Genomic DNA, 19,521 nt, shown 5'->3' with positions numbered 1-19,521 from the left:
TAACATGTATTCAATGCTTGCTAAAATGCTAGTGATACAAACACAAAAATAAGAGAGACCTTGCCTGTGGGGAGCTCATATTCAATTGAAGTAGCTTGATTAGTGTTTTCATCTCCCAGGTCGTCTACCGGGCCCTGACGCCAACCAATCAGATTGACAATCCTTATGGCCCAGAAGCCCAGGATTTGCTAAAACTCACCAACCTGCGTCTTGTGCTGCTAAAAAGGCAGGATTGCCCCTGCCAGGGGGTGAGGCTTCTGGAGAAACCCCAGCGATTCACCCATTATGCCATCTATGACCTGATTGTCCGTGGAAGCTGCTTCTGCAACGGACATGGGGAGATGTGTCAGCCGGCAGATGAGACAGGGAACTCGAGGAGCATGGTGAGGCCGTGATCTAGGTGGGGCCGGGATCCCGTCTTGTCTGCATGCTGGGGACATGAGTGTTCACATGAGCTGGCCTTTAAAGGTTCCCAAAGTGGAAGGGAGGGCAGAGGACTTTGTGATGAATGGTGGAGAGGGAAGAGGGGAAGGAGCAAAGCCCGACTGATGGGAAAGATCTCATGCATTGTTTGTTCTAGATGGCCTAGGATAGAAGACTAAGTGCGTGTGTGCTTTATGGCTCTGCTCATGCCATTAGCTCAGGCCTCTCCTCCATCTTGTTCTATGGAAGTCTTTCCTATCTTGTAAGGCCAAGCTCAAATGCCACTGCCTCTATTAAGCGTCCCTCACCACCAAGGTAGAAATACCCTAAACACCTATAGTGTTTAGTGTGTTTCTCCCATATCACATTCTGTCGTGCATTACAGTGATGTGTGCACTTATCTTACCTTCTTTACTAGACTATAAGCCCTCTGAGGGCAGAGGTTATGTTTTGTACCTCTTTTTATCCCCTATGGCTTTTTTTTTTAGGTAATTGGGGTTAAGTGACTTGCCCAGGGTCACACAGCTAGTAAGTGTCAAGTGTTTGGTCTGAGGTTGGATTTGAACTCACTTCCTCCTGACTTCAGGGCCAGTGCTCTATCCACTGCGCCACTTAGCTGCCCCCCCACCATGGCTTTTTGCAGAGAGCATTAGATCATAGAAGGGAAGGAACTTAAGACACACAATATTAGAACACAGAACAAGGAACATTAGAGCTAGATGTGATCTCAGAGGCCACCTCTCATTCTACAGAGGAAGAAATTGAAGTCCACAGAGGGCATATGGCCAAACCACTGGGACATAAATTTGTTTGTTCTGAGGTAACCAGGTAATTATCTTCTTCACCATCACCATCATCATCATCATCATCATCATCATCCTAACTACCATTTGCATAGAGCTTTAAGGTTTGCAAAATGCTGTACAAATATCTCATTTGATCCTAAGAGGTAGGTGCCTTTATTATCCCCATTTTACAGATGAGGAAACTGAGGCTAAGCAGTTAAATGACTTGCCCAGGATCACATAGCTAGTGAGTGACTAAGGCAGAATTAGAACTCAGATATTCCTGACTCCCAAGACTAGTGATTTGTCCACTTCACCACCTAGCCACCTAAGAATTAGAGGCTATCTCTAGAAATCAGGTGCTATCCTTAACTTCTATTCTCTGACGAACATAGCAATTCCAGTGCCAGAAGATGAGAGTATCGATGAATGCATACAGATGGAGGCAGGAAAGCATTCTCTGGCCACCCAGAAGATGAGCCCAGTGACCCTTCTCGGGGCCAGTAGTGCTTTCATAAGCTCAGGGGCAGTTTCTTCTTTCCCTTAGTGGCCTGTGGGGCAGAGTTGGATGGAAAATTTGGAAAAGATTTCAGTGACTCATCCCTGTAAGAACATGAGGAAACTGCTGTTGGTGTCATGGAAAAAGTCCTGGATTAGTTATTTGGAGACCTGGCTTCTAGTTCCAACACAAATTGAGAAAGCACTTGTCCTGGTGTCAGGAAGACTTGAGTTCAAATCCAGCCTCAGGCACTTACTAGCTGTGGGACCCTAGTCACTGTATCATTGTCTGCCTCAGTTTCCTCAAATGTAAAATGGGGGTAATAACAACACCTGCCTCACAGGGGTTATTGTGAAGATCTAAAGAGATCTTATCTGTAAAACTCTTAGAACAGTACCCAGCACACAGTAGGTACTTAATAAATGCTTGTCTCCTTTCCTTCCTCTGTCACCACTTCACTGTGTGGCCTTTGTCAAGTTCTTCAACTTTCTTGGGCCCCAGTTTCCCCAACTGCAAATGAGGTGGGTTTAGACAAGCTGAAGGGATATTTTGATGGGACAATGACCTTCCTCTCTATGCTTCCTAGTTTATATATGTCCTTCCTAAAAGATGGCACCCAGGGGCAGGTAGGTGGTGAAGTGGATAGAGCACCGGCCCTGAAGTCAGGAGGATGTGAGTTCAAATCCAGCTTCAGACCAAACACTTGACACTACTAGCTGTGTGACCCTGGGCAAGTCACTTAGCCTCTTAGTGCTTCAGTCAATTCTCACAGACTGTAAGTTGCAGAGTAGATTCCAGTGTGCATTGGTAGAGGGAATTTTTCTCCCTGGGAGTTCTGTGTACTAATAAAATCACAGATGTGACCCAAAAAAATGCCTTCTCAGGTTTGGTGGGTCCAGGGCTCTATCCAGGGGTTGGCAGACCAAAGCCAGATCTGGCCTGCCAGCTGTTCTCATATAGCCAACAAACTAAGACTGATTCATGCATTTTACAGTACTTCCTGCAGGAAGGTGATCCTGGGCAATATGCTGAAGCCTGCTTGGACCCATCGAAGAGTCTTTAGGTTGTCCTTTTAGATCACTTGCAACGATAATTGTGCTGGGGTGGTATTCCACAGTTTATGGCCCTGGAAGATCCCCAGGAGGTGGGAAAAGACGTGCTTTTATGGTAGTGAGCCATGGTTTGTCTTTCTCTGTATCCCCTGTGCTTAGCAGTTCCTGGTTTATAGTAAGTGCTGAATAAATGTTTGATGACCAACTTCTAAATGTAATCCAGCTCGGTCTCTTCTCTGTGAGAGGCTGCATGGGCTCTGGAGTGAGGAAGACTTGGGTTTGAATTCTACCTCAGATGCTTGCTGTATCCCCCTGAGAAAGTCACTTTAGCCTCAGTTTTCTCATGTGCAAAATGAAGGTGTCGGACTCAATGACCTTTAAGGTCCCTTCCAGCTCTGAGTCTATGACCTCTATGTATGTCCTCCCTAATCAGTTCTGGTTCCAGCAAATTGTCTATTTGCAATACTTGTCCAAAGTATATATACTGATAGAGTAGCTGCTTATCCAGCTACTTGTTATAATCTGGGTAATATTCATTCTCCATCCACTTTGTGTTTCTAGTGTGGGTGTCTAGGCTGGTCTCTTTTAAATGAACATTGGTTTTATTGAGATGACCTGTAATGTTCCAAGGATCTAGGTAGTTGGCACAATACTATCTGCAAATAGGCACATCTGCAAAACCTCTCCATCAACAGGCAACCTCTTTTCCATTTGTATTTTGTAAGATAGGCAAGTTGGTAGTCCTGAATTAATCTTATATTTAGCCCTTCTGTGCACCGGGTTATGAGGGGAAAGTCATGTGGTGCCCCCTAATCTCCCCCCTTACCTTTTCAGATAGAATGGGGGCAAGTGAACAGAGCTGTGTTCGAGCATCATGACATTCAGTAACCCAAAGCAGCCAATCTGTGGCTGGGGTAGCTAGAGCCTCCTGAGATGTTGGGTTGAGTCCTATTTTCCCACAGGGCTCCTCCCTTGTTGGCAAGAGCAGAAACTTGCTCTGAGCAGTAGCTCTATAAACAAGCTTGTGTTACTGGTGACTGCTAAGTTCCCAAACATTCCTCTCTGCCCAGTGAGGACTCTGTCACAAGGCCATTCCTGGCTCCAGTTTCTAAACAGAGGAAGAACTGTGGCAGGACTTTTGTTGCGCTCCCTGGGGGCCATCCTGCTGCAAACGATGGAAATATTGTCGGGCAGAGCCAGTGAATCTGATCAGGCTGTTTGCCAACTGGAAAGCAAGGGAGACTTCAACTCAGCCGCCTCCAGTAGTTAGCAAGAATAAAAATGAAACATGGCCTGCCCTCAAGGAGCTTACATGTTACTGGGGAGACATACACAAATAAGTACAAAGTATGAGTGAAATTAAGTACAAAGTATAAAAGAAATAAGTACAATATGATTTTTTTCTAGGGGGAAGGCATTAGAAGTTGGGAGATTAGGAAAAACTTCATTTGGAAGATATCACCTGGGTGGAATTTTTAAGGGAAAAAGGAATATATAAGTGAGAGTCCACTCCAGGCATGGAGAATAGTCAATGCAGGGAAAGATAGGACACAGAGTAAAATCCACTGATTTCACTCACATGAGGCTAAAGACTATCACCTCCAAAACGGAACTCCAAAAAGGAAGGAACAGAAAGATGTGACCCAGAGAAATCACCAGGGAGCCCTGGCATGATGTTCTAGGACTCCTGGGATTCTGCTTTTATAGCATCTGGGTCACCTCAGGAATCTAGGCTGCTGTGATCAGAGTAACCCAGATTATTTTTTGTATATTTCCCTTAATTCTATCCTGCCCCCCATTTATTCCATTCTCTCTTTTGACCCTTAGAAGTGTTTGCTTCTGATTACTCCCTCCCGCAATCTGGCCTCTCCTCTATCATACCCAGATGATTTTATAAGGAGGACATTGATCTCATTGAGGGGAGTCTGCCCATGGCAGATTCTAACCTGGGATATTCCAAGCATAGAAGTTTCCAGTGAGGGAGGATTCAGACTAGAGGTTGGGGGGGAAGGGGGAGGTCACCAGGTAGGAAGAGGCACGATCAGGCAACAGACAATCTGTAAGATCAAGGAAAACAGAACTGAAAAAGCCAGAAATTTTTCCCAAGAACATCCAAGCTCTAAAGTGACCCTGGGGCTTACTGCCTCCTCAAATGGCTGGTTCCATTTTTGACGTTTTCAGCCATAGGAAATCCTTCCTTACACTATATGTGTGTGTATACATACTTACATACATACATATATGTATGTGTGTGTGTATACATACATACATACACACACACACACACACACACACATATATATATATTTAGGCAATTGGCCACCTCCAGCCAAATGATCCCTTAAAATATCTTCTGCTATTTACTCACAGATGCTTGAAATCCCTTGCGCGGGCAACAGAGCCTTTCCTTCCTCCCAGGATCAGAGATGAGGCTGAGAATTCCTGTTCCCCTGGGAGAGGGGCAGATCACAACCCCTCCATGCTCTTGTCTTTCCATAAATTCTTCATAGGGAATTCATCCAATGTCCTAGAAGACTTGCCCTGGCTCTTCTAATAATCTGCCGTTTTGGGGCAAAAGCCTGTCAAACATTTGACTTAACGTCATTTCATTTTAGCTTCACAACAATCCTTTGAGGTGGGTGCTGTAGATATTGGTATTCCCATTTTACAGATGAGAAACTGAGGCTCAGAGAGCAACTTACTCGTAGTTACACAGTTGATGGGCATTGAGAAGTGGGATTCGTATCCAGGTCTTCCCAATCTTGGGTTCAGCATACTATGTATTATCTCGATCCATAACCTTTTCTAAGAGTAGGTTTAGGGTCTGTGGGAAGGAGGAAAAAGATGTAAGTTAGACAGCATCTGGAGGGTGAGCATGTAGGCATGAAGAAACTTAGGTCACAAAGGGAATAAGTGTCGGGTGAGATTTGAACCCGGAGCCTGTGAGGTTGCAATCAGTGCTCTTTGTACCATACAGGAGCAGCTTGGGAAGGACAGTTGCAACCACTGAAGACAAACCTCCCAGGTTTGACCACTTTGCAGACTGTGGTCCTGGGTGCTGGGCCAGAGCCTTTGTTTTCCTATTGCCCTCAGGCTAGGTGACTTGGCCCCAGTTCTCCTCACCCTGCAAATAATCTGGACTTTCCACATGCCTCTGCAGTCTGCAGCTAATCCTTGAGCTGAATTTTCACCCTATCTGATCCAGCTTGTGCCAGGGTGGGTGGCCCCCAAGGCTGCTGTTCTCGATGATGATGCAGAAAACACACACACACACACACACACACACACACACACACACACACACACACACTGGGCTGGAAGGCAGGCTTATGGGATCTGCCTTAAGAGAGAGTGGGTTCCCTCTTCATGAAATTTTTCAATCAATCAACAGAGGAATGACCCCTTTTTGGGGCTGTGATGGAGGGGACTCTTGTTCAAGTTCAGAGTGGGCTAGATGGCTTCTGAGGTCCCTTCCTACTCAGAGACTCCATGCTTCTAGCTGGGACAGGGATGGCAATGCCCTTTGGGGGCTTTTGGGAAGAAAACCTAGCATAAAAAGTAGAATTACAGACCATGGGATCTGAGAGGGACTGAGGGCTGCAGAGGAGAAGTGACTTGCCCAAAGTTACACAGCAAGTTAGTGGCAGACATGTGGCCAGAGCCCAGATCTCCTGGTGTCCAACCCATGGGTTCTCCTGGTGGAGCAGGAGCCCTAAGAGAACATTCCCTTAGGTATTTCAACACTTTCAGTTTTGGACAGAACCAGGAAGTAGGGTTTAAGTAGAGGGGAGTGGGTGGGTACAAGAACAGCAAAGAGAAGGAAGACTTGACTAGGATCATAGATCTAGAGCAGTGAGGGTCCTTACTGGTCATCTAGTGCAGTGATTCTCCACCATTTTGTGCCCATGGTCCACATTTCTTTACCATGAGGTATCTCATTATACATATTACCCTTGTGGATAGAGGGGGAGATGTTGGCTAGATATTAGCAGAGTGAAATGGATTCAAAACGGGCTGAGTGAGAGGACCCCCAAACTGTAATACTTCAATTACAACTTGGAAGATGCTAGTAAAATGCCCTAAGGATCTTATGGAGGCCTCCATACCATGGTGTTCAATATTTTCATCAATTATTTGAATGGAGTTATGGAAGATAAGCCTATCAGAGTTATAGATAACATAAATCGAAGAAGGATAGACTGGATAATAGGCCCCAGATCCCCAAAATATTTCATCAACCTAGAATGAGGGTTGAATAGAATGAGATGACATTTATTTAACAGGGGAAAGCATGGAATTTTACACCTGGGTACAGAAAAATGCACTTCACAAGTACAAGACGGGGGATACATGATTAGGTAGCAGCTTGTCTGAAAAACATCTGGGGTCCTAAGTAGATGGAAAGCTCCATATGAGTCAACAGTGTATTATGGTGACAAAAAATCTCATGTTATCCTGGGCTACATTAAGGGATATATAGTGTCCTGAAGGAGGGAGACAATGGCTGTATTCTGGCCAGACCACATGGGGAGTACCATGTTCAGTTCTGGGTACCACATTTAGGAAGGAAGGAAGGAAGAAGGATGGGAGGGAAGGGAGGGAGAGAGAAAAGTAAAAAAAGAAGGAGGAAGGAAGGGAGGGAGGAAGGAAGGGAGGAAGGAAGGGAGGGAGGAAGGAAGGAAGGGAGGAAGGAAGGAAGGAAGGAAGGAAGGAAGGAAGGAAGGAAGGAAGGAAGGAAGGAAGGAAGGAAGGAAGGGAGAGAGAAAAGAAAAAAAGGAAGGAGGAAGGAAGGGAGGAAGGAGGGAGGAGGAAGGAAGGGGGGAGGAAAGGAAATAAGCATTTATTAAGTGTCTACTATAAGCCAGGTGTTGTGCTAAGTACTTTACAAATATTATCTCATTTAATCTTAACCCTGATAGGTAGGTACTATTATTATACCCATTTTACAGTTGAGGAAACTGAGGAAGACAGAGATTAAGTGACTTGCCCAAGGCTACACAGCTAATCAGTGTCTGAGGCCATATGTGAATTCCTAAATCTAGGCTCCATGCTCTATTCATACATGCCACCTAGCTGCCTCAAGGCCATAGACTGGAACATATACAGATGAAAGTGACTGTTCATTGAATGAAAGAATGATGAAATGAATGAATGAATGAATAGAAACCATGTCATATGAAGATCTGTTGAAAGAATTGGGGATATTTAGCTTGGAGAAGAAAGACTTAATGATAGATGTTTTGGGGTATTTGAAGGACTGCCATGTGGAGAAAGGATTAGAGGTGTTCTTCTGAACCTCAAAAGCTAGAGAGGAACTTGCAGAGGGACATATTTAGTCTTGATATATGGAAACTCTACTCAACAGAACTTTCCAAGAGTGGAATGGACTGCTTTGGAAGGCGGTGGATCCCCCTCACCGGAAGTCTTTCTTCAACAAAGTCTCATCACTAATGCTGTCAATGTGATTCTGGGTCAGATACAGATACCAGACTAAATGACCTCTGAGGTTCTTCCAACTCTGTAATTTGGCAGAGTGGTTTCTGCTTTCCTCTTCTGTAAAAATGAAGGAGTTGAACTGAATGACTCCTTCCCAGTCTAAAGTCCTACAATGTTCTGACTTGCACAAGGTCCCAGAGCTAGTAGTAAGTGCCAAAACTGGCATCAACATTTCAGCCTTGAAGTCTGGTGTTCTTTCTTCCATAAGGGGTCAAAATTTAGCACCCAGCAAAAAATCTCATGTTATCCTGGGCTACATTAAGGGATATATAGTGTCCTGAAGGAGGGAGACAATGGCCGTATTCTGGCCAGACCACATGAGGAGTACCATGTTCAGTTCTGGGTACCACATTTAGGAAGGAAGGAAGAAGGATGGGAGGGAAGGGAGGGAGAGAGAAACCAACAAAATTTATTCATTAATTCAATGCACCCTGTTCAGCCCCTGACTGGAGATGTCTAAATCCACAATGGAAAAGAGAGAAGAGAACCTACAAGGGTAATGTTTCCACATCCTTTGGCTCGAAACCACATCTAGCCTTCAAATTCTCCTTGTCTGATAATTACTGAAAAATCTCTTCCTCAGCTGATCAAAGGAATTCTGTCTGATCCTAATGAGATTCCCTTCTAGTCTCCTTGAGTTGGTAATAGGAAGAGGGGTCTTGCTCATGAAGCTGCAATTTAAGTGGGCTTGGTTGGATTTTGGCCAGAGGGTATAATGGGTCCCCTCAGGGGATGGAGAGCTCCCCAACCCTAAAGGTCTTCAGCCATAGATTGGATCACCACTTGTTAAGTGTAGGGGTTGAACCAGAAGAGCAGATCTAAGTAGCAAAAACACCAAAGTCCCTTCTTCCAACTTGGAGATCCTATGATTTGAAACAGAGGCTGATGGCATTTTCATTAGAACTTTCCTGAAATGTTCTGGCTGGAGCTAGAGGCTAAGGGGGTGAGTGGTTTTATTTTATTACTTAACTGCTTAATGACTGTATGGTGGTTATTTTTAATTACTTAATGGATGCTTTGGTTTACTTTCATCTTGTGGTTTTAAATATGATGGTTTTCTTTCCAGAAGATGGCCTTTTATTTTGTTAGAAACACTTATGAATGTTGTTGAGGATCTAATGACCTTGTGGCTCCTTTAGCCTGGGGTTTGCTTTGCTTTTCCACATATGAAAGGGAGTCAACTTCTTTTAAAGAGCTTCCTAGACCAGTTCAAAGTTAGAATGCTACAACTTTCAAAGCTGGAAGAGATTGTCCAATCCAGCCCCTTCATTTTATAGAGGGAGAAATTGAGGCCCAGAGAAGGGAGGAATTTGCCTAAGATGACACACCTAGGTAATGACAGAGCTGAGACTAGAACCCAAAACTTCTGACTTTGTTCTCTGCTTGTTCCGCCATACTTTTTACTGGCACAAAGAGAAGTTTTTCTATTGGGAACTTAACTAGTTCATTGAATGAATGGAGTGAATGAATGAGCAATCTAAACTTCTTTCCGATGTACAGCCATTCAACAACAAAGTATAGTTATTAAACACTTCTCTGTTCCAGGTGCCATGTTGGGTGCTGGAAATACAAAGAATAGAATGAAAAAGTTCCTTCCCTCAAAGAGCTTATATTCTATTTGGAGGATACAACATGGCTACAAATAAATAAATACAAAATATATACAAAGCAGTTTCATTGGGCAACAAGAGAAAAGCACAGGGGTGAATGGGAAGGTCCTTTTATAGAGACCAGCACAAAAAATGAATGTTGAAGGAAGCTTGGGATTCCAAGAGGTGAAGGTGCAGGGGAGAATATTTCAGGTAATGGAGGAAGCTGGTGAAAAAGCAGAGGCCAGAGATGGAATGCCATGGGTGGGGAGCCCAAGGAGGCCATTTGGGTGGGAATGCAGAATGTATGAAAAGGACTGAGGTGAAATCAATTTGGAAAAATTGGTTCTTTTCACATATCACTCAGTTGGTCTTTACAACAGCCTTGTGACGCAGGTTGTATAGGCATTATTGTGCCCATTTTGCAAATGGAGAAACTGAGGTTCTGAGGTGCTACTGCTTGAATAGCAAAAGGATCTGCTATTTGGAGCTGGAAGAGAGCTCAGATCATCTGGTTGAACCCTCTCGTTTTGCAGATGAGGTCCACATAAGTTATATAATTTGCCCAAGATCACACCAGTAGTAAGTGTAAGAAGTTCTCTCTCTCTCTCTCTCTCTCTCTCTCTCTCTCTCTCTCTCTCTCTCTCTCTCTCTCTCTCTCTCTCTCTCTCCAGCTCTCTCTCATTTCTATCATCTATGTATCTCTATCAATCTATGATAATAGATGATAATCTCTGTCTCTCCTTCCTACCACATACACACACATACACATACATAAATGTATATATAGTGTCCCCGAAGTCTCTTAGTGATTTGCCCAGGATCACACAGCCAGTTGGTGTCAAAGGCAGGACCAACCCTGACATAAATGGCTGGCCCTTTCATGACTAGTGGCTTTACAAAGTGGTCCTGTGGCCTCAACACAGGCAACATGAATCAATAGGAGTTGGCTGGCCTGGGAGAACCTTCATCTGAACCTGGATTGCCAGAGGAGAATTTCAAGCATTCTGGTAGCCTGGGCCAGAGCCACAGCAAACCAAGGCAACATTCCCACAAGGGTAGGAGGTGAAATCCAAGGGCAGCCATTGGCCCCTTGGCTGCCATAGAACTGGTTACTCTTCTGGTCAGGATTCTTCTGTAAAAGCATCCCTGGAAATCTAGAATACTGCCTTGGGAATCAGGACACTTGGGGTCTTAGTTGCAGCTTTTGTGGCTTTAGTTGTGTGACCTTGCCCCTCACTTCCCCCCAGGCTTTCCTTCTCTATACAGGACAATAAATCTCTTCCTCTCCTTTTCCCTCTCCCTCCCCCTCCCTGCCTCCTTTCCATCTCCCCACATGTAGACGGATGGTTCCCTGGCCATCCTCCTCAGCCCCTTCCCACCACAACCTTGGAAGTCAGTTGTCAGTCTGGACAACTAGAAGTCTCATATGAGGTGCTGTGTTCTGAGGCAGGGGATTGATACCAAACCCCAAGGAATTTGTGGGAGAGTGTTCCCCCCATGTCTCTCCCATTTATGTCTGCTGCTCTAGCAGGGTATGTTGGATCATAAAAACCCTCTTTGCCTAAGGATAAAGTCAAGACTCCTAAGCCTGGCCTCCAAGGTCTTCCTTAATCTGGCCTCATCTTACCTTTCCCACTTTCTCTTGCATTGCTTGCCTTCGGGTAAACTCAATTCTGGCCATGTTGCTCCATCTCCTTTCTCTTATATGCACCATGCTTAGTTGGACCTCCAAGGCTTTCCTTACTATTCCCTCACCTGGAATGTCATCTCCTTTCCTCAGTTGTATTACTACCCATCTTTTAAAAACTCAGTTCAAGGCTCCGCCTTCTATTTGAAGTCTTCTCTGGCCAGTCAACTCTATGATGACTTCTGTGTCTTCCAACCTCTGAAAGCACTGAGTGTCCAGACTCTTGTTTGACACTTGACATACAGTGCTTCATATTACTAGTTTCCCACATGGGTATGTATAGAGCTATAAATGAGGAATTCTTTTATCTGGGGGAAAATTGATTAAGGGAGGCTGGGTGGCAATGGTGGAGGCACAGATGATAATGCTAGGGGTGATGGCCCAGAAGACAGTCTTGTTGGGGGGTGCAATTGTCCTGGGACAGTGGGACACATAGTTGACGTTCACAAAATACTGGATTATTATATTTATATTAGAACATAGAATGTTAAGCTTGAAGGAGACATAGAACCTAGAATTTCAGAGCTGGAAGGGTCCTTGGAACACAGATTGTCAGAGCCGGAAGTGACCTTAGAACCTAGAATGTCAGAGCTGGAAGGGAATTTGGAACCTAGAATATCAGAACTGAAAGAGATCTTGAAACCTAGAAAGAGCTAAAAGTGACCTTAGGACCTAGATGATCAGAATTGGAAGGGGCCTTAGTACCTAGAAGGTCAGAACTGGAAGGGGCCTTAGAACATAGGAGGTCAGAACTGAAAGAGATCTTGGAACCTAGAATTTCACAGCTGGAACAGATCTTGGAACTTAGAATATCAGAACTGAAAGAGATCTTGAAACCTGAAATTTCAGAGCCAGAAGGGTCCTTGGAACACAGATTGTCAGAGCTGGAAGTGACCTTAGAACCTAGAATGTCAGAGCTGAAAGGGAATTTGGAACCTAGAATTTCAGGGCTGGAAGAGACCTTGGGACCTAGAAAGTCAGAGCTAAAAGTGACCTTAGGACCTAGAAGATCAAAATTGGAAGGGGCCTTAGAACCTAGAAGGTTAGAGCTGGAAGGGACCTTAGAACCTAGAAAGTCAAAGCTAGAAGGGGTCTTAGATGCTAGAAGATCAGAGATGGAAGGGGCCTTAGTTATAGCTCTGCATGTGTGGTTACCCCCAAATGAAACATTTCTGTAAGTCTGTATATTTTCTCCATACCTTAGTAAAGGACCGGGCCTTAGAACCTGGAATGTCAGAGCTGGAAAGGGACACAGAACCTAGAATGTCAGATTTCAAGTAAGAAGTTTCTAACCCCACCTCAACTGCTTGCTACTTGGGTGGCTTTGGGTAAATGCTTTGTCCCCTCTGTTTGTTAATCTGGGAGGTGGTTAGACCAGCCTTCCTCTGATGCCTCCTACAGCTCTAACATTCTCCATACTTTAATGACATGACTTGGATATTCAGAGGATTGCTTTCTACCATCAATGATAGTTCCCCTACCAGTGTTTAGAAGTTCATTCTACATTAAATACTGCCCTCTGCAGGCTTAGCTTTTAATAGATAGGCATGGGGTCCAGGCCTGTGATTTCAATGTTATGGGGAACTCCTGGATGAGGAAGCTCCCTCCACCAAGGCAGGTTGCCACCTCCACTCTCAGTATGGTCTTGGAGAGTTGCCTAGAGCGCTAAAGAGGATTAAGTGACTTGCTCAGGATCACCCAGCTAGGCTGTATCAGAGGCAGGATTTGAACTCAGGTCTTCTGGCCCTAAAGCTGGCCCTCTATTCACTTTACCATACTGCCTTTCTTTTATAAATAAATAAATATGTATGTATGTATATATATATATATATATATGAGTGTATGTGTGTGTATAAACACACATATATTTTATATATATATATATATATGTAATATATATATATATATATATGTAATATATATATTTTAATAAATTTCCATATGCCTGGAAACAATCTCCTTTCTCCTCTCTGCCTGCTGAAATCCTTTCTCTTCCTCTGCATCTGAGCCTTCACTCCATCTCCATCATGAAGTCTTTCCTTCCTGCACCTTGTCTGGATCTCTCCTTTGCTTATATGAAATAAGGATTAGATTCAGGCATTAGAAGGGTTATTTTTAGTTTTTTAGTTAGTTCTAGTCCCAGAGGGAAGGAAGGGGGAAGAAAAAGAAACGAGTATTTATTAAGCACCTACTGTGTTCCAGGCACCTTTTACAAATATTGTCTTATTGATCCTCACAACAACCTGGGAAGGTAGGTGCTATTATGATCCCCATTTTACAGATGAAGGAAATTGAGGCAGGTAAAGGTTAAGTTCCTCGTCCATGGTCATACTTGTTCCTGAGGCCAGATTTGAACTCAGATCTTCTTGACACCAGGCCCAGTCCTCTATTCACTGTGTCATCTAGCATACGTTAGAGGGACATGACCAGGAGCAAAGAAAGGGTGGACAGTGAAAAGAAGTCGACTTACATCTGATATAAAAAAGGCATTCCATTTCACCTTGTGTTACTTGTATATACATCTTAAACTGGAAGCTTCTTAATGACAGGAATTGGGTCATTTTTAAACTTGTATCCCTAGTGCCTAGATGCATGACTTGCAAATATAAATATGTCATTAATAAATATCTTGAAAATAGGGGCAGCTAGGTGGTGCAGTGGATAGAGCTCTGGCCTTGGAGTTAGGAGGACCTGAGTTCAAATCTGACCTCAGACACTTGACACTTACTAGCTGTGTGATCCTAGGTAAGTCACTTAACCCCGATTGCCTCACCAAAAAGCAAAGAAAGAAAGAAAGAAAGAAAGAAAGAAAGAAAGAAAGAAAGAAAGAAAGAAAGAAAGAAAGAAAGAAAGAAAGAAAGAAAGAAAGAAAGGGAGAAAGAAAGAAAGAAGAAGGAAAGACAGAAAATACAAGCAGCTAGGTGGTGCAATGGATATAGCACCAGCCCTGGAGTCAGGAGGACCTGGGTTCAAATCCAGCCTCAGATACTTACCAGCTATGTGACTCCAGGCAAGTCACTTAACCCCAATCAGAAAGAAAGGAAGGAAGAAAGAAAGAAATCTTGAAAATAAATGAATTGAAACTATCTGCTAAATTTACAATAGCAACAGTATACACTTGCATAGTGCTTTACATTTGGACCTTTGAATGTCAACTTGAAGTGACTTTGGAGATCAGCCGAGTCAATGCTTTTCTCCGTGATTGATTGAAGGCATGGATGACATGCTTCTCAACCTTGGGGGGGAGGGGAAGCCAACTAGGAACATGTCAGATTCAGTATCTAAGAATATCCCACCAGGCTAGAACAGTAGGACAAATTGTATAAAATGATAGTGGGGAATATAGAGTTCTCCACAGGGAACTCTTGGTGAGGAAATTCTCTTTCCTGGTGCAGGTTGCCACTCCTACTGTAATTCATAGTTTTAGAATATTGTTTAGAGCATTGAGAGGATTAAGTGACTTGCTCTAGAATGACTCAGCTCAGAATAATACATGTCAACAGAGGGATGTGGCAGCCAAAGAAGTTAGTGCTTTTTTTTTCTTCTCTAGTCTGCATTAATCACAGGATAGAGTCCAGAACAAAGGAGGTAATAGTCCCTTTCTTCTGTATTCTGGGAAGAGTGCTATGTTCAGTTCCGGGCACCATATTTCATAAACAACAGACAGTCATGGCCAAAAAAAGGCATTCAAGATGGTGAAAAGAACAGAGAGTGACATGTAAGAATTAGCTGAAGGGGGGCAGCTAGGTGGCTCAGTGGATAGAGCACTGGCCCTGAAGTCAGGAGGACCTGAGTTCAAATCTGACCTCAGACAAAACACTTGACACTTACTAGCTGTGTGACCCTGGGCAAGTCACTTAACCCCAATTGCCAAAAAAAAAAAAGAGAGAAGAAAAAAAGGAAAAAAAAAGAATTAGCTGAAGGAACTTGGTATGGTTAGCCTGAGAGGAAGACTTAAGAGGAACATGATAATTGTCTGCAAATATTTAAAGGCTGATCATAAGGAAGAAGAATTAGATTTATTTTATTTGTTCCCAAAGGGTGTGACTAGGAGCAAAGGGGGTAAAGTTGAAGAGAGGCTGATGTAGATTTGATATAAGGAAAAACTTCCTGACCATTAGAACAGTCTGAAAGTGGAAGGGGTTACCTTTGGAGGTTAGCCCATTGGGTTTCCCCACTATTGCTACTCTTGGAGCTAAGACTAGAAGACGAGTTATTGTGGATGTTGTGGAAAGGATTCTTAGTCATATATGGGTTATGGAACAGCCTATGAAGTCTCTTCTAATGCTAAAATTCTGGAGTAATTGCAACATCCTTCATTTTCTGGATGAGGAAACTGAGAAAGGAAGTGATTTGTTCAAAGTCACACAGAGAACCAGAGGCATAGAAGTCTGTGGGCAGGTTGTTTCACCTCCCAACCTTTGGTGGAGGGAAGGTCTTCCCTTGTTGGGACAGTCTGCTGGATGCTGGCATGCCAAGTGGGAATCCAAAAACTACAATCATTCTCTGAGAGCTCAACGCAGACCTTGGCTTTTCCCCTTGAATGACAGTCTCATTTTCTTGGTGATAGGTCCACGGGACGTGTGTGTGCAGACATCACACAGCAGGTGTACACTGTGAGAAGTGTTTGCCACTGTACAATGACCAGCCATGGAGGCCAGGAGATGGGAAAACCAGCCAGCCCAATGAATGCAAAAGTAAGTGGCTGGGGTGGAGACCTGAAACAGTCCTCGGTCTCAGACAGTCTCACGCCGCAGTATGTGATGAAGTGTATAATCGAATTTTAGGCTCACCTCCTTTGCTTCAAATTACCATTGTTAGTCATAAGAATGAACCCCAAAATCTGAAATAGTTTTGAAAATAAATTTATTACATCACTTGGTAGGGAGAATGAACCAGGAAGGGTGTAGCTCTTTCTCATTCAGGCTCTGGGAGGGTTTATATCATATAGGATTTAGACTTGGGTACCCACACACAAATCACATATACTTAGTTAAACAATTTTGCAGAGAGGGCAGCTTAAAAGCAAGGTCAATTGAGGTAGATATCAGTAAACATACACATTCAATAAAATTTAGATGAAGTCACAACATAAGGGGAGCCCGAAATACAAGCTTGAGTAGATCTAAAACAAGACCTGAGTGAGGGGTTCCAAAATATGTCGTTTGGGAAATCCAGGACCTGAAGGAACCCAAAATTCCTTAGAAAGTTACTGAGGTCAGTGTGATATTCTGGGTTCGAACAATCTCTAGTCACATTAAGTTAGATTTAAATAGTTTAATTATTAATACATTTTCCAAATAATATAATAAAGCATTTCCCATACCATCTTGTATTTCAATCTTAAAGGGCCTTCGTTGCTCTCAGCTGGCTGTCAGCTAATCCTCACAGAAGCCTAAGTGATGATACCCTAAAGGAATCACCCTCACAGACATATCTGCAATACTGTAGGGATGGGAGACTGAAAAACCTACCAGACCCAAAGGAATGAGTTCTCCTAAGGAGGAATGTCTCCTAGGTGTACTTCCTCCAAAGCTTAACTCATCTCATTCTCAAAATTCTCCTTGACTAAATCCACTGCAAAGTTACCTTTCACCTAATTTTCTGTTCCCTCTTCACACATATTATGATGTATAAAAAGCTCGAGAGACATAGTTTTGGGGTAATCATTTTATTAATCATGCTAGCATATAATTAATAAAAGGGGTCAATGACAGTCTCAAATGCTAAAGACCCCTCATGGAAGCTACCCAATGCTTATATGCCCTTGGAAGAGTGGAAATTAACAATTAAAGAGACAATGAATATTATAATAAGAGGTGGACCTATTCTAATGAGGATCTAGGGTACCCCACTCTGATCACTCAGTCTTGATCAAAGAGACTTATCTATATTCATATCAGTCACATGACAAAAGGGAGAATCCAGTTTTCCCAGGGACCAGAATCCATCAATTCACCTAAACTAAAATTTCTTTACCTCTTGAACAGATCTGCGTTTTCCCTCTCAGTACTAGCCCTGCACTTCAAAGTCTTCCTGAATAACCTACAGGGGCCGATTTCTGAATGAGGAAGTAGAAAAGGGGGGAAGCCTTGGTCCCAATTCAATAATTAGTTATTAATATAAGACAGAAAGAATAATTTCTCTCAATTGTCTATTCAGAGGAGGGAAGGGTAGTGTCTTTTCGCAGCATAGACTAACACAAGATACATGACACATCTAGGCTCCCAGTAAAGACTTATTGAATCAAATTCAGTGCTGGCTCTGAGTTCAAATCACGTGAGATGTGTAAAGTGCTTTGCAAATCTTAAACCACTAACTCAATGTTAGTTATTGTTATCATTCATGCCAAAATCTATAAGGAGATGAATCCAAGGATGTTCAGGGTACAGAGATCCCTTTCTGGCTGTCAAAGCTATCTATTGCTAGGGTAGAACAAGATGGCATCCTCACTTTGAGGTCTTCCACTTTAAGGGGCTTGGAAATGCTTGACTGAATAAGTGCCTAGAGCTACTTAGTGACACAAGGAGGGAGTAGATGAGGATGAGGATGAGGATGAAGGAAGGAAGGACCTGGGGCCCACGTGCAGAGAGTCAGTATGTAAAAGAGTAGGAAGGGCTGCAGGTGGCTGTCTGGCCCCTTTCAACTGGTCTATTCTCATTGTATGACTTCTTTCCCCCTTCAAGGAATGGCTGGATATTTCTTTTAATCTGATTTTACCTAGATACAGATGCTTGGGGGGAGAGGTAGGAGGTAGACCATGCAACATGACTTACCCAAGGCCCCATGGGCACAAAACTGGGGAGGGAGACCTAGAGGCTGTGGCCAGGCTCCCATGGTCTGTGCATATGGGTGAATGGGGGCTGCCTTCCACACAGAGTGCCGCTGTCACAACCATGCTGATAGGTGCCACTTTGATGGGGGTGTCTGGCTGAACTCCGGGAAGCGCACAGGTGGCATCTGTGACAACTGCCAGCACCACACTGAGGGCCGTCACTGCCAGAAATGCAAGTCAGGGTTTTATCGGGACTGGAGCAAGCCTACGTCTTCGCCAGAAGTCTGTAAACGTGAGTATCTATCTGCTGGGCATCATGGCCTGAAGCTTGGAGGGGGTGGGGTGGGGGGATATAATGAGGCCCAGAGCCTTCTTAGAGAATCCTGAAATCCTAGAACATCAGAGATGGAAAGGGCCTTAGAACCCAGAATGTTAGAACTAAAAAGATCTTTAGACCTAGAATGCTAGAGCTGGAAGGGACCTTAGAATGTTAGAGTTCGATGGGGCCTTAGAACCTAGGACATAATAGCTGCAAGAAATCGAAAGGCGTGGAATATCAGATCTGTAAGAGACCTCAGAACCTAGGACATTAGCGCTAGAAGCAAGCTCGAGACACAGCATGTTAGGGCATTAGCCTAAAGGGACAATGCTTAAATGTGTATACTATAGTGCTTTCCCTAACAACCCTGTGTGATATAGTGATAAAATCCCCATTTTTCAGATAGGGAAACTGAGACTCAGAGTTGAGGTGACTTGCCCATGGTCACAGAACTAGCCAGCAGGAGAACTTGACCTCAGACCCAGGTCATCTGGCTTCCAAGTGCATTGTTCCTTTCACTATATAATAATAATAATAATAATAATAATAATAATAATAATAATAATATAATATAATAATAATAGCAGTGGGGTATTGAGGGTGTGAAGGCTTGCTGAGCCCTTTTCAGGACTGCTCACCCACCTTTGGAGTCCACCTGGCATTCAGCTCTCACCTGTGGCCCCAAGAAGCTGGAGCATGTGCAGCAGCCACACCCCAGTCAAACTGCTTCAGCAGACAAACTAAACCAGGTTAAGGGCCTCAGACCCATCACTGAGTTAGGGGGGTGTCTATCCCAGGCCTGGGAAGGCATGCCAGAGGAATGGTCGGATGAGAACAATTTGTTCCAAAGGCCATGAAGGCAGCAGAAGCAGGTGCTGTGGAGCGCTGAGAGC

At 43.8% G+C, this 19,521-nt stretch overlaps 1 protein-coding gene across 7 annotated transcripts in view; it reads left to right on the top strand.

The window, feature by feature from the left end:
• LOC110204914 (netrin-4-like) overlaps positions 1 to 19,521 on the top strand; it is a 64,810-nt gene that overhangs the window by 23,520 nt on the left and 21,769 nt on the right. For 6 of the 7 annotated variants that reach the window (XM_020981141.2, XM_020981142.2, XM_078152225.1 and 3 more), the window contains 3 exons: positions 120 to 383; positions 16,105 to 16,231; positions 18,413 to 18,601. In XM_020981141.2, the coding sequence (XP_020836800.1) occupies positions 120 to 383; positions 16,105 to 16,231; positions 18,413 to 18,601 (580 nt within the window). The remainder of the gene's footprint in view (positions 1 to 119; positions 384 to 16,104; positions 16,232 to 18,412; positions 18,602 to 19,521) is intronic. The other variant, XM_078152224.1, reaches the window with a different exon arrangement.

The sequence above is a fragment of the Phascolarctos cinereus genome, unplaced genomic scaffold (assembly GCF_003287225.1).
Source record: "Phascolarctos cinereus isolate Bilbo 61053 unplaced genomic scaffold, phaCin_HiC Scaffold_4;HRSCAF=312, whole genome shotgun sequence".
Classification (NCBI taxonomy): Eukaryota; Metazoa; Chordata; class Mammalia; order Diprotodontia; family Phascolarctidae; genus Phascolarctos; species Phascolarctos cinereus.
Note: the sequence above shows the minus strand (reverse complement) of the source record. Positions and strands in the feature narration are given on the sequence as shown.